We start from the raw sequence: 13,442 nt of genomic DNA, 5'->3' as shown, positions 1-13,442 counted from the left end.
CTGCAGGCCCGGCTGGGGAACCGGGCCCCGGGGACCCCCGCTCAGCAGCATCTGACCTGGGGGGCAGTGGGGAAGGGACTGCATCTCCCAGTAGTCCCTGGGGCCCTAGAGGGCCCTGGACCTGCTTCCTCCCTCTTCCTCTGGGAACCCAAGGTAATACCTTTCCTAGGAAGCCCCAGGGAGACCCATCAGAGGGACCTTCTGGCCCCGCCTGGTCACAAATGCGCTGATTCCCATGAGCCCCTAGGAGCCCATCCCCCAAACTACTTCTCTGACCCTAAGACTATGTTTCCCATCAACCCTGGGACACACAGGAAAGAAATCACAAAAAGAGATCTTGTCCCATTAGATCTTGACCCCCTGGGCTGTATTTTCCAGGAGCCCTCAGAGCCTCCCAAGAACCCTGGGGCGGGGGGAACCAGCTACCACTCTTAAATCCCAGCCTTCAGTTCCCAGGAGCCCTTGGTCTTGAGGCTCTAGCCCAGGGGCTGCTGGGACAGTCGGTCCAGACCCCTGCCCTCCCCGGGGACCTCCTTACCTGGCAGTGGAGCTCTCGGGGGAAGCTGTGTGGGCCAGGACTGGGCAGGCGGTGGGTGCAGGAGGGGGGGGCCCAGCTGGGGTTGCCCCAGACCCTGGTGCGGTGGGGGCAACAGTGCAGGAGCCCCCGGTGGCTGGAGGTGGTGGAGGGAGGCTTGGGGTGCAGGCACCCCGGTCTGGGGCTGCAAGAACAAAGAAAGTGGCTCAGAGCCCCCACCCCACGGAGCAACCTCTCGCACAGAAGCTGCTCAGAGAACATCTCTCCCGGTGGCTGTGGGAGGGGGGCGGAAGGGGTCTTTCTTCAAAGGAATCTTAGCAGAAGCCCAAGTCAGACAGAAAGAAGAGCCAGACTGCCTGGACCCCTTGGCAGGGCTCTATTCACACCCTCTGATCAAAGGCAACCTCCCTCCTCCCAAACAAAAGGACCAGAACCATCAGGGCCCAGGGCGCAGCCCCATGGCTCCCATCTGCCCCCCACCCCCAAGTCTCACCGGAGGTGGATTGAGGAGGAGACTCCGCAGCTGGGGGTTGGCCCCGGGGTTCTGAGGCCGGAGGATGGGTCCAGGAGGGGGAGGGCCGGGGGCTGCTCCAGGAGGACCTTGGGGGGCGCCTGGGGGGGCCTGGGCAGCACCTTGGGGCTGGGGCTGTCCTGAGGCTGCAGAGGCCCCCACAGTGCCCTGAGGCTGGGGCTGTGGGGGACGGAGCTGGAGCTGGTGGGGAGAGACGGGGGTGAGGGACGAGGCAGACTCCCCAGACTTCTTGGCCTCCGAGGTCAGGTCAAAATGACAGTGTTCCTTGGGGGTCTCCCCCACCCTGGCCCTGACCCCACCAGCCCTCTCCTCACCAGATTCTGTGAGGGTCTCGCCTGGTCCTCCAGAATGGGGCCCAGCCCAGGGGGTGCCTGCTGTGCCCCCATCTGTGTGGGACAGGGAGCAGGTCAGTGACTGGGGGTGGCGTTGGGAGTGGGGACCCTGTGTTTGGGCAGGGGGAGCCTCCTGAACCCTGAAAGGGAACCCGTCAGGAGCTAGTGATGTTCTTCGGGAGGGGGTGGTCTGGGAGGTACACCTAACTCTCCCAAGCCCCCAAGAAGGGGGCTGGGCCTCAGAGATTCGCTGCAGACAGTGAAAGGCGTACCAAGATCGCAAAAACATGTGGGGAAGGAACTGAACCCAGGTGGCCACTGGAGGGACGCTGGGGCTCAGGGACCCGGGGCGGGGCAGGGGCGGGGCCCGGGGCGGGGCCCGGGGCGGGGCAGGGGCGGGGCCCGGAGGGAGAGGGCCCCGTCACTCACCCCGCGCTGCTGCTCCAGCTTCTGCTGCTGGACTTGCTTGTGGTTGGTGATGACCTGCCGGATGCCGTTGACGAAGCCGCTCTGGTCGTAGGGGATGAGGCCCATGAAGATCTTCTTCTTGGACGAGTACAGCAGCATGAGCACGCGCACCTCGCAGGGGGCCGTGTGGGGGAAGTGCACGCAGCCGGCCTGGCGGAGGACGCGCCCCAGTCACCCCTCAGGAGGAGGGGGAGGGGCACCCCAGCCCGGCTGGTTCTAGAAGCTCCCCAGGCGCCCGCGGCCCGCCCCGTGCCGGACTCACAAAGCCGTTGCCCATGATGCGGTAGAGGCCTTTCAGGGACTCGAGATCCTTGTTGGTGAAGTGGAACTGCACCATCCTCGAGTTCCGGAACAAAGGGCCCAGGGTGGTCTGTGGGAGACACGCGGGCCGGCGTGCGGAGTGGGGAAGGGAGGAGCAGGGATGGAGGCAGGTGCGGGGCCCGGAGGGGAGGAGGGAAGAGAACGCGGCCGGCTGACGGGAGGGGCGGGCAGTGCCCCCTCGGGCCACTCACCAGCAGCTGCTGCGGGATAAGCTGCATGATCAGCTTCTGGGGCCACTGCTCCGTCTTCCTGGGGGCCAAGGGGGGAGAGGCGTCAGGAGGCTGCAAGCCCCACCCGGCCCCGGCCCTACCGTCCGTCACCTACAAGTTCTCGCCGTGATTCACGTAGACCTGGCACGGCAGTGACCGGGTCAGCTTGGTGTTGGCGTCCACGGAGGCAGGTTTGGGCTTCTGAGTGGAAAAGCAGCACATGTCACGGCGAGAAGGGCCCCAAAGCCTGGGCCCCTCAACCTCTCCTGTCCTCCTACCCTGGGGGCCCCGGAGCTCAGGACCTGCCCCAGCTCAAGTCCCACGAGCCCTGGGCCCCTCCTCCAGACCAGCGGTCCTGCAACCTCTGTCTCCTCCCTGCCCTGATCCCCTCAAGCCCCATCACGCCCTGAATCTGAGCCTTTTAGGTTCTGAACCTACAACACAATCCTTACTACCTCCTTCATCCTGAACTCAAGGCTTCCTTGAGACTCTCCTCAGGACCCCAACTGCCACAGCCCCACAGGGACCCTGGCCCAGCCCTGCATCCAAACAGGCCGTGAGGTCCCCGCGGCTCTTTGAGCTACTCACCTCCTGCCACTCGAGGACCCCGCTCCAGGCCAGGAGTTTGTTGGAGACCGACTGCTGCCCCCCAAGGGCTGGGGCCCCCAGCTGGGCCGGGGAAGGGCCACTCACCCCGCCAGGGGCCACCGAGCCTGCCTGCCGGAGGGGAGCAAGGAGGGTAGTGGAGCCGGGTCAGGCCGTCTCCTGGGAGGGGCGGCCCGAGAGACCAGCAGGAAGCCTGGAACTCAGGCTCATTCTCGACACCACCCGACAGTGCCCGGGACCACAAATGCTCTGACTCCGGAAGATCTGAGGACTCTAAGGACCCGTGACGCCCTGACTCCCAGAATCTCCCGGGGTCCTCTGAACAGTCCTCACCCGCTGGGAGCCAAAGCCCCATCATTCCGTCCCCAGACCCTCCTGCCTCAGCTGTCTGTGGCACAAGCCCCCTGAGGCCCTGAGGACCCAGGGCGAGACCCACGTGCCCTCACACGCTCCTCGGGAAGGCAAACTGCTCAGCCTCGTCTCTGTAAGCAGCTGGGGGGAGTAGGGCAGCGGGGCGGGTGTGCAAGTGCCTACCATGGACGGTGCCCCAGGTTGTGCAGGAGGGGGCAGGCCCGGGCCAGGAGCCACGGTGGAGACCAGGCTGGGCTGGGAAGCAGGGGGTGGCTTGGGGGCACCAGGGGGCCCTGGTGGTAGAGGTGGGGCCGGGGCCTGGCTGAAGGGGGGACCCACTCCTGGAGCAGCTTGCTGGAGAGGGTTAATGGGTGAGACTGCAGAAGAGACCAAGAGAAAAGGTGGGGACAGATGTGCAGAGAGGCCCGGCTGACCCGAGCCCCCCCCACGTCCCCTCCTTGGGACTCACAGCGTGGGCCCAGCCCCGCCTTCTGGTTCTTGGCGGCTTCCACTGCATTCTGCGCCGCCACCTGAGCTGCACTCAGGTTCCCAGGGACCTGGGGGTGGAAGGTGATGAGGACCACGCACTCCAGTCCGAGTGTCCCATGGGGTCACACCACTGCGCCCACCCAAGGGACAGCTATCCTGGCCATCACATCACGCAGGGTGACTCCCATCCCTGCAGAGGGATGTGATTCTCTGGCCCCAAGAGTCCCACCCACCCTGGGGTCCCAGTGGAGACTCCCCATCACCCCATAAGCCCCGACATCCAGCTAGGTCTCTCCCACAAGGCCCCAGGAGCACGTCCCCTCCCTGGCCACGTCCATACCTGGTACTGCTGGGGGACAGGGGGAAGAGGCTGCTGGGGGGCTGCTGAGAGCGAGGCGCCTGAGGGTGCAGCTGGAGGCAGGGGGACAGGCTGCTTTGGCTGGAGGGGGCCTGGGGCCGAACCACCCCCAACTGAGAGCGAAGGATGGACGACCGAGCCCCATGCGAAGGGATTAGAGAGGGGAGAGAAATCTAAGTCAGAGGGAGCGGGGTGGGGGAGACACTCCCCCAGTCGCTCCACTGCTGGCACTCGGGCCTCACCCGGCAGCACGAGCCCCCGCACCAGCACCATGTGCCGGGGATCCTGGCTCACGTCTGTTGGTGGCTGCAGCGGCTCCAGCAAGGCGGGGGGAGCTGCCTTCTCGAACAGCAGCCGCAGGGCAGGCAGCTTCCGGGGAGACACTATGGAGAAGTGGATCCCTTGCTGCAGGAGGAGAGAGGCGCAGTCAGGGCAGGGCCGTCAGGAGACCCCGGGCTACCACACGCGCTGGGCTCTGAAGCAAAACTCCCATCAGGCTTTGAGCCAAGGGACCCTGGGCCTGTATCAGCTGCCCCGTGGGCCTCTGGGTTATAGATCTTCCAAAGGAGTAGCAGAGGGGCTCGCAGCTCCGCAGACCCCAGGCCCCTCCTCCCGGAGCTCCTCCCTGACTCAAGAGTCCTCACCTCCCCTATCTTCTGCACGAGACTCTCCGTCGTGTACCCTGAGTACGTGGTGCTCTCGACGGCCGGGAGCAGGTATGGGGGCGAGTTGCAGATAAGGAGGCAGACGCGATGTGTCTGGCCGCTGCCAGGGAGAAGGAAAGACTTGGAGCAGGTGACAACAGAGGCCCCGGAAGGGGACAGACCAGCCCCAGCCAAGGGCAAGTACTCCAGCCTACAGGAAGTCAGGAGTAATGGCCCCACTTCATAGGTGAGAACAGTGAGGCCCAAAGACGTTCCTGACTCCCTCTGAGTTGCCCAGCAGGTAAGGAAAGCAGGAGGCAGACCCAGAGCAGGTTCCTCTTCCCAGTGAGAACACCAAGACCAGGCACTGGCCAGGGGACACGGCCTGGCTCCCGCCCAGAGTGCTTTCCAGGGCAGGAGGCAGTGGGTGGAGTCCCGCAGCAGACAAAGCCGGATGGGAAGCAGCACTGGGGGCCCCCCACAGGCCGGGCACACTCACATCTGTTCCCGCATCTTCTTGAAGTCATCGAAGAGCTGCAGGGCCGTGCTGAGGCCTTCTGCAATGAGGCTGCAGCTCTCGCCGCCCCCGCCCATGAACCTGCAGGCGGTGAGGCTGTCAGCCCTGGGGTCCCCTGTGGCACCCAGGGCTGCCACCTCCCAGCCCCCCACCCCGCCACACCTAAAGAGCCTGAGTTCACGTCACCCTCCTCCCCACCCTCCACCCTGCACCTGGGCACGGGGCCACTGCGGAGTTTCCTGCTCCACCCCCAGCGCTGACGTGGCGCCAGGCCTACCAAACGTGGACAAGAGCTGTTCGTCATCTCCTCTGACGGAGTCCCTCCGGCCAGAGGTCCTGCCAGAGCACAGACAGGAGAAGGCGGCCCGGACACCTGGCCTATGAGTTCGCCCCGTGCACCTCCCCTCGGGGCTGTGTGTTCCACCTCTGAAGCCAGCCCTGGCCTTAGCCCGCCCTCCCAGGCCAATATGGGGGCCTCCTCTGTCCTCCCAGTGTCAAGGGTTGAATTGTGTGCCCCTCCCCAAGAGATGTTGAAGGTTCTAACCCCGAATAATCCCAGAATGTGACCTTATTTGGAAACAGGTATTTACAGAGGTAAGGAGACTACACTGAGGTCACAGGGTGGCCCATGTCCTTAGGGTCAAAACGGGGACACATGGATACAGACGCAGACATGCTCAGGAGGAAGACAGTGTAGAGAAAACCATACGGAGATTAGAGTGACGCTACCGCCAGCCAAGGATTGTGTGGGGACACCGGAAGCTGCAAGAGATAAGGATCTTCCCCTACGGGCTCCAGAGGGAGCGTGGCCCTGCCCACACCCTGATCCTGGGCTCCTGGATGCTAAACTGTGAGTCATTACCTTTCTGTGGTCCTAAGACAACCAGTTTTTTCTTTCTTTTTTAACTTAAGATTTTATTTATCTATTTGAGAGAGTGAGCGCACCCATGCACTCCTGCACACGAGCAGGGGGAAGGGCAGAGGGAGAGGGAGAAGCAGGTTCCCCACTGAGCGCGGAGCCCAAGACGAGCCATGCTCGATCCCAGGACCCTGGGGTCATGCCCTGAGCCCAAGTCAGACGCTTAACTGACTGAGCCCCCCAGGCGCCCCTAAACTGATCAGTTCTTACTACTTCATTTTGGCAGCCCCAGGAAACTCCTACACAGACTAGGGGTTCCCTTCCATCGGATGCGCAGACAGGTCACCAGTGACCAGCCCACGTGGGGCGTGGCGGGGGGACAGCCTCTGAGCGGTGCAGCTGCTGCCGCCGGGATTCTTCCTGTCACGTGACTGTGAGGCCGACTCTCGCCACAGGTGCATGTGTGCACAGTGATCGCAAGCTAGCAGAGCAGGAGAAAAGACAGTGAAAAGGGGCGCCTGGGGGACTCAGTGGGTTAAAGCCTCTGTCTTCGGCTCAGGTCACGGTCTCAGGGTCCAAGGATCGAGCCCCGCATCGGGCTCTCTGCTCAGCAGGGAGCCTGCTTCCCCCACCCTCTGCCTGCCTGTCTACTTGTGATCTCTGTCAAATAAATAAACAAGTAAATAAATAAATAAGTAAATCTTTAAAAAAAAAAAAAATGGCTAAAGGAGAGGGTGGGGCTGGCTCAGTCGGTAGAGCACACAGCTCTTGATCTCCGGGTCAGAGTTCGAGCCCCGTGCGCGGCACGGAATTTACCTACGTATGTGTACGTACACATGCATGTACCTAACAAAGAGCTGCCAACCCAACCGTGTCCATTAACATCAGAATAAAGCCAAGCTCTCAGCTGGGCCTCTGCGGCCCTCCACGCGCCGGGATCCGCCCTCCTTCCTGCCCCATCTTCCTCTGGTACAAGCCGTCCAGAAGGCCTCCCCTGTCCCTGGTCTCCGTGCTCTGCCACATATCCAGTCTTCTGCCTGTGCTGTTTGCCGTGACCACACACACCTCTCTTCTGGCCCAGGAGGAATCCCTGCTTATCTATCCTATGACCTCCCCAGCACGACAGCCCCTCCTCCGGGAAGCCTGCCTCAGCTACCACCTGATTTTAGGGCCCACCCTCAATCATATCCCATGTCACTGGAGGCCGAGACTGTCAGGCTTCCCTCCACAGCGCACCTGACGCCCAGAGCCAGGGTAGCCTGCAGTGAGGGGGGACCAAGCAGTCAGTCCGAGGCGTCTCCAGCTTGTGTGCAAGGTGCTCGAGGACACACGGGGCCTCCTGGATGCGCGAGCCACAGCAGCTCGACCCTCTGCTCCCTTCCCACGTTCTCACGCCAAATTCTTACGAGCTGCAGGCTTCTGCCCCCTTCTCGCTCTGGCCCCTGCACGCAGGCCCCACTGCTGCTCCTTACCCCGACCCCTGCTCCCGGTCCTACTCCTCCTACCACCGAGACTGTTCTGCGAGGACGGGAAGGCCAGGTTGGCAGGCAGCCCCAGTGCCGGAACGGACCCCGCACCCGCCCTGCCGCAGCTTCCTGTTCCCAAATAAATCAAACCGCTATTTTCACGAGGCTTTTGGACCCAAAAGTGTCCTGGCGGGGCCTGGCCAGAAGGCGGTGGCGGTGGGGCGGGGGGGTGGGGCGCGACACACACAGATACGGAGCCGCTGCTTCACGTGTGCAGGTCTCCCTTTAGGGGCATGAAAATGTTTTGGGACCATGTGATTGCCCCGTGTACACACACACTAAATGCCACGGAACTGCTCACTTCAAAATAACCAGCTCTGTTATGCGAATTTTACCACAATTAAAAAAAGCAACGTATGAGGGAAACGTGTGATCGGCCCATCACTTTGAAATCCTGGAACGTGCTTTTCTCCTCCAGAGCTAGGCTGTCTGTTATCCACTCAGAGAGCTACGGAACACGTATTTTGTTCAAGAAATGAGAACGGTGGAAAAATGGGGAGCAGAAATAAAACCTGGTCTGTTCCAAAACACGTTTTGAATACCAACGAGTTTACGATAAGCCTTAATTCCAAACGAAGCCCTCACTGGCGCACACGCGAAGTTAAGACGGCAGCGCCTGGTGCCACGGGTGGGCTCAGCCTCTTATTGCTTCCCACGCCTCTTGCCGACCCCCACCCCCCCGCCCCAGTCTTCACTGCCCACCCTCACGGGTAATGAGCCTTTGGAGGCCCCCCAAGGTACTGGTCAAAATGAGTGACTGAACAGCCACCAGGCTCGACCCGCCTGGCCAGTCACACTGCTGTGAACACCACCAGCTCCAAGAGGGCCAGGACCTGGCCTGCCTTATATCCCCAAGGCCTCAGCGCCCAGGACAGTTTGCTCCACAAACACCTGTTGAAGGAATGAATGAATGAACGAACAGACGGTCACAGTGCTAGGGAGAAAACACTCAGGGCTCCTTTTCCTTCTATCCTATTCTTTCTGATTCTGGGTCATTTGCTATAGGGGAGGAGATTTAAAAAAAAAAAAAAAAAAAACCAACCCGCCCCTCTTGAAAGAAAGGAAATGGAACAGCAGAAATAAATCTTCCCAAAGCAAGGACGTTTCAAAAATCACACTGTATGCTTTGTTCCTTAAGTTACGGACGTTCCGGGGGAAGATAAGATTTCTTCTCTGTGTGTGAACAAAGCCCACAGACTTTCTTTGTGATGTCCGTGCCAGACCAGCCGGCGAAGTCACAGAAAGTGAATTTGGATGGTTACACAGGACTTGCTGAAACAATGAGCACTGCCAACGTTCATCAGCTGACTGGGAGGATTCCGAGGTGAGCACACAGCCTACAGAGCTCCTTCATTTGGATAAAGCTGATTCTAAGTTGATTAAGGAGGAGGCGTGGATACGTGCCAAATGTGCTCAGAAAGCATTTCCCTCTTCTCTTCCACACGCTTTGGAAAGATTTATTTACTTAAATATTTTAAAGATTTTTTTAAAGTTTTTATTTACTTATTTAAGTCCTCTCTACGCCCATCACGGGGCTCAAACTCAACCCCGAGGTCAAGGCTAGCATGCTCTTCCGAGCTGGCCGGGCGCCCCGGAGAGCTGGAAATAAGGAGGTTTAACTGCGCGTCCTGACAAGTCACCACCACCAGAATGTTTGGTTTCTTGGTGATTATCTTCTCCATGGCTTTCACTCACTTATTTACTGTCAAGGTCTCTTGAGACCTTTTGGGTGCCAGGCCCCAGCTGGCAACAAAAAAGCAGAAGGGACACCAGGGACCTAGACGTTCACGGTTCAGAGGCATGGGAGTGCGACAGGGCAACAGCCAGGAGTGGCAGGCACAGCGGAGGGAGTGACTGGGTGCCTGCCGGCATCCGGGAAGGGACACCGGAGCTGGGTCTTGCAGCTTCGAGGGTCACCAGGAAGAATCAGAGTATAAGTGCACTCTTATAAGGGCGTTCGTTCACGTACTCTCCCACTCCACACCGTTCTCCTTACACCTCCTGGAGGCCAGACCCTGTGCTCGGTATTAGGCACCTAAGGGACATCACACTTGAACTTGGGCCTCCAAGAGCCCCCCAATTACCATTATTCAAGTCTCACAACAATCTATTTCAGTACTTCTCAGCTGGGGTGGGTTTTGTCTCCCCAACTCGCCACCCAGAGGACATCTGACCATGTCTGGAGACATTTTTGTGTGTCACAACTTGGAGGTGGCTCCTGGCACCTGGTAGCTAGAGGCGAGGGAGAATACTGAACACCTGGGAGTGTGCTGGACAGCCTCTGCAACAGTGAATCACTTAGCCCGAAGTGTCAACAGTCCTGAGATCAGGAAATGCCACTCTGTCCTACCAGCTCAAATGACCATGAGGGGTCAAACTTGGGTGTCAACTTCCCAGGGAACGGGCAGCCCCCAGTCCAGCACACGTAGTCTGGAACCAAGCAGGCACTCAGCAAGCACATGCTGAACAAATGTAGGAAGAGAACAGCAGCCACGAACCGGCGCCGTTTAGTGAACTCAAACCACTGACCAGACACCGAGCCGGGCAGGATGAAGGCACCGCAGGAAGATGAGTTCCTCTGATCCTCTAAGACCACAGAGATCCAGACTGCCATCATCCACACACGAACCAAGAAACTGAGATGTGAACCAACAGCGAACATGAACACAGCACTTAATACATCCCAGGGGCTGTCTGAAGGGGTCACCAACTCATTTAATTCCCAAAGAATGCCTATGAAGTCCTGGTAGCCAGTGTCCCCCAATGACCCCCACCTTGTGGAATTCACGCCCTTGGCATTCATCTCCGCACACACTCCTCGCACTGAACAGGGCTGCCTTCTGTACCAAACAGAATGCAGCGGAGGTAATGCTGTGTGACTTCCAAAACTTGATCATAAAAACCCGCGTAGCCTCCTCTTTGCTCCTTCTGTTGTGCTGCTGAGGGAAGCCTGCTGCCACGTTAGGAGGCCACTCTGCAGCCACAGAGTGAGCCACCTTGACAACGGATGGGCCAGGCCCCTGGATGACAGCCACCTCAGGGGACCCTGAGCCAGAACTATCTGCTGAGCCAGTCCTGAATTCCTCACTTACAGAGCTGGCACAGAATAATTAACATTTACGGTCTGGACCCACTAAATTTTAGCACAATCTATTACACAATTGAGAATAATACAACAAATTAAGTAAGTACTAGCCTCCCCCCTCCTTAAAGGGTTAGACACAAAGGGAACAGGGACTCCTATGAGTCCGGGAGTTCTGTCGTGGTTTAGCTGTGATCTGACCGCAGGCTGTCTGCACCCGCACTGGGCCGGCAAAGGGAACATTCCACATCCCATCCGAAGCACGAGGGATCTGTCCTGGCCTAGGCCCCACCCCGCGTGCACTCAGGCTTCAAAGGGCCCAGCTGAGAAAGGAAGACTGGAGTACAGATGAGAAACAGCCAAAGAACGTGAAGAATCACGGAGAATGTGGAGGACCCCACAGTACCCGATGGGCGCTGGAGCTCAACAGGCCTCCCAAACTGGGAAGATTTTTCTACTTCCACACAGGATGGCAAAACCGCTGAGCACACAGAACCCACCAAGGAAGTGACTTACTGACTAAAACAATCCCTCTCAGCCCTTTCAGCCACCCAGTGTGAGGGACGGTTCCTGAAGCTCAAACCAAGCCACCATCCATTCATGGTCCCTCGCAGGGTCCCCCAACCCACCGCAAGCACAAGAAAAAGCTCACTTAATGCCATCGAGCCAGGTGACAAACTCATAGGCGCTGCTGGTGGGAGCATGACACTGTACGTAGGACTCGGGAGCGCAGTCCACCGTGTTGAACACCACGAGGCTGTACTGGGTCCCCCCATACTGGGGGGAGAGGACAGAGGAACTTTTCACTTGGGACCCCAGTCCACCTCCCTCCTCCCTCAGACCCAGAAGTCCACCCCCAGCTCCCTCCTCCCTCAAACCCAGGAGTCCGATCCCCCGGCTCCGTCCTCTCTCCTCCCTCGGACCCAGGAGTCCGGTCCCGGCTCCCCCCTCCCTCAGACTCGAGAGTCCCGTCCCCAGCTCCCTCCTCCCTCAGATCCAGGAGTCCGGTCCCGGCTCCCCCCTCCCTCAGACTCGAGAGTCCCGTCCCCAGCTCCCTCCTCCCTCAGATCCAGGAGTTCGGTCCCCAGCTCCTCCTCCCTCAGAGCCTGGAGTCCAGACCCCCACCCAGCTCCTCCTCCCTCAGACCCGGGAGTCGGTCCCCAGCTCCTCCACCCTCAGACCCAGGAGTCCCGAGACTCACGTCTCCCCCGAAGTCCGTCTCGGCAGGAGGACCACCATTAAAATACCTGTGAGGATCGGAGGCAAAAGGTCGGGGTCAGGCAAGAAACCGTGGAAAACTAAAGTCGGAGGGCCGGACTGGAAGTCGCGGAAACGGGACTCACTCGATGGCCGGAAGCAGGTAGTGCTTGCGCAGCCCTTCAAAGTAAGGCCCCAGGTTGGCCGTGCCCTCAATCACAAACACCACGTCAGCCACGAGGCCCCCGGCGCGGGCCGGGCCCTCCGACCCGGGGACCATGCCCCTCGCCGCAGCCGCCACCGCCGCCACCGCTGCCACCGCCGCCGCCGCCGCAGCCGCTGCGGGATGGGCGGAAGTGCGCCTGCGCTGCGCGTGCACCGGCGCCGGACGTCTTAGCGCCGCCGCTCGGCGCGCCTGCGGCCATGTTTGTGCTGGGCACTCAGGGCGCGCTCGTTCTGTGTCCATCGTCCCTTGGTACGCACCGCGTGCAAGATTAAGAGCACAGCGAACCCCTTCGGGGGCCTGACGGAGAAGACTGAATCATTGTCAGGACTGTGGAGTGACATATATTGAGAGAGGAGCAGTCGGCCGCCATGTTTGAGCGAGGCGCCAGTTCCGACTCAGGTCTCAGTGGGAGGGTCAGGAGACCTGGTTGCTAAGCAACGCACACGCTGCCCTAGTTTTCTATCGGAGAGATTAGGTTTCTAGTTAAATTTTTTCTGGCGCGGGGAGATTGGAGGGGGAGGGTCGTGTGAAGGGTCCAATCACGTCCTCTGAAAAGGGTTACTAGGCAACGCTCGAGGTTGCCTTCCACTCGGGGGGGGAGTGCAGCTGTTTTCCCCCCTCAAAGAAGCCTAATTCCAACCCAAGTGGCGGTTGCTAGGCAACACCTGATTGTTGTTTTCTGGGAGAGCGGCCAGAAACTGGCCTAGAACATAAATACATTCCAGGTGGATTAAAAATGTAAATGCAACAAATGAAACCTTAAAAATAGCCGAAGGAATAAAGAAACACTGTACAATCCTGAAGCCTGGAAAAAAGTTTATCATCACAGCAAAGCCAGAAAACGTAAAATATTGATCAATTTGTCCAAAAGACTATAAACTGAGTTGGAAAAAATATGATAAACTGGGAAAGTCATTTGTAACATATATGTTCACTGAAATTTACTACACAAATACATTTTACTCATCAATAAAAACTTAGGAAAATAGAAATATATATATTTTCAGTGGTAGGGAGACTCTCCCCCCACACAAAACCATTTAAAATGGCAAGTAAAAATCTGAAAACTGCTTATCTTCACCAATTAAAAAGCATTTTACCTTTGTCACGTTAATTAATATTGGAAAGAATAATGTCCGTGAGGGCGGGAGAATTTGGGCTCAGACACAGTCTAGAGGGGCTGTGAATCA

At 59.1% G+C, this 13,442-nt stretch overlaps 1 protein-coding gene across 4 annotated transcripts in view; it reads right to left on the bottom strand.

Moving 5' to 3' along the window:
- Positions 1–12,369, bottom strand: part of MED25 (mediator complex subunit 25) — a 15,956-nt gene extending 3,587 nt beyond the window's left edge. The window contains exons 1-18 of one of the 4 annotated variants that reach the window (XM_080829200.1): positions 12,173–12,369; positions 12,031–12,076; positions 11,482–11,606; positions 5,345–5,443; positions 4,846–4,966; positions 4,444–4,606; positions 4,184–4,314; positions 3,824–3,911; positions 3,538–3,731; positions 2,986–3,114; positions 2,513–2,598; positions 2,380–2,437; positions 2,130–2,237; positions 1,829–2,017; positions 1,382–1,453; positions 1,029–1,247; positions 539–719; positions 1–56 (exon numbers count right to left, since the gene is read on the bottom strand). The exon at positions 1–56 is cut by the window's left edge and continues 76 nt beyond it. In XM_080829200.1, the coding sequence (XP_080685326.1) occupies positions 1–56; positions 539–719; positions 1,029–1,247; positions 1,382–1,453; positions 1,829–2,017; positions 2,130–2,237; positions 2,380–2,437; positions 2,513–2,598; positions 2,986–3,114; positions 3,538–3,731; positions 3,824–3,911; positions 4,184–4,314; positions 4,444–4,606; positions 4,846–4,966; positions 5,345–5,443; positions 11,482–11,606; positions 12,031–12,076; positions 12,173–12,306 (2,199 nt within the window). In that variant the 5' untranslated portion in view covers positions 12,307–12,369. Of the gene's footprint in view, positions 57–538; positions 720–1,028; positions 1,248–1,381; positions 1,454–1,828; positions 2,018–2,129; positions 2,238–2,379; positions 2,438–2,512; positions 2,599–2,985; positions 3,115–3,537; positions 3,732–3,823; positions 3,912–4,183; positions 4,315–4,443; positions 4,607–4,845; positions 4,967–5,344; positions 5,444–11,481; positions 11,629–12,030; positions 12,077–12,172 lie in introns of all 4 variants that reach the window. The other 3 variants (XM_080829197.1, XM_080829198.1, XM_080829199.1) reach the window with 3 other exon arrangements.
- Between the last annotated feature and the right edge of the window lie 1,073 nt (positions 12,370–13,442).

Source organism: Martes martes, assembly GCF_963455335.1.
Source record: "Martes martes genome assembly, chromosome: 17".
In the NCBI taxonomy this organism is placed as follows: Eukaryota; Metazoa; Chordata; class Mammalia; order Carnivora; family Mustelidae; genus Martes; species Martes martes.
Note: the sequence above shows the minus strand (reverse complement) of the source record. Positions and strands in the feature narration are given on the sequence as shown.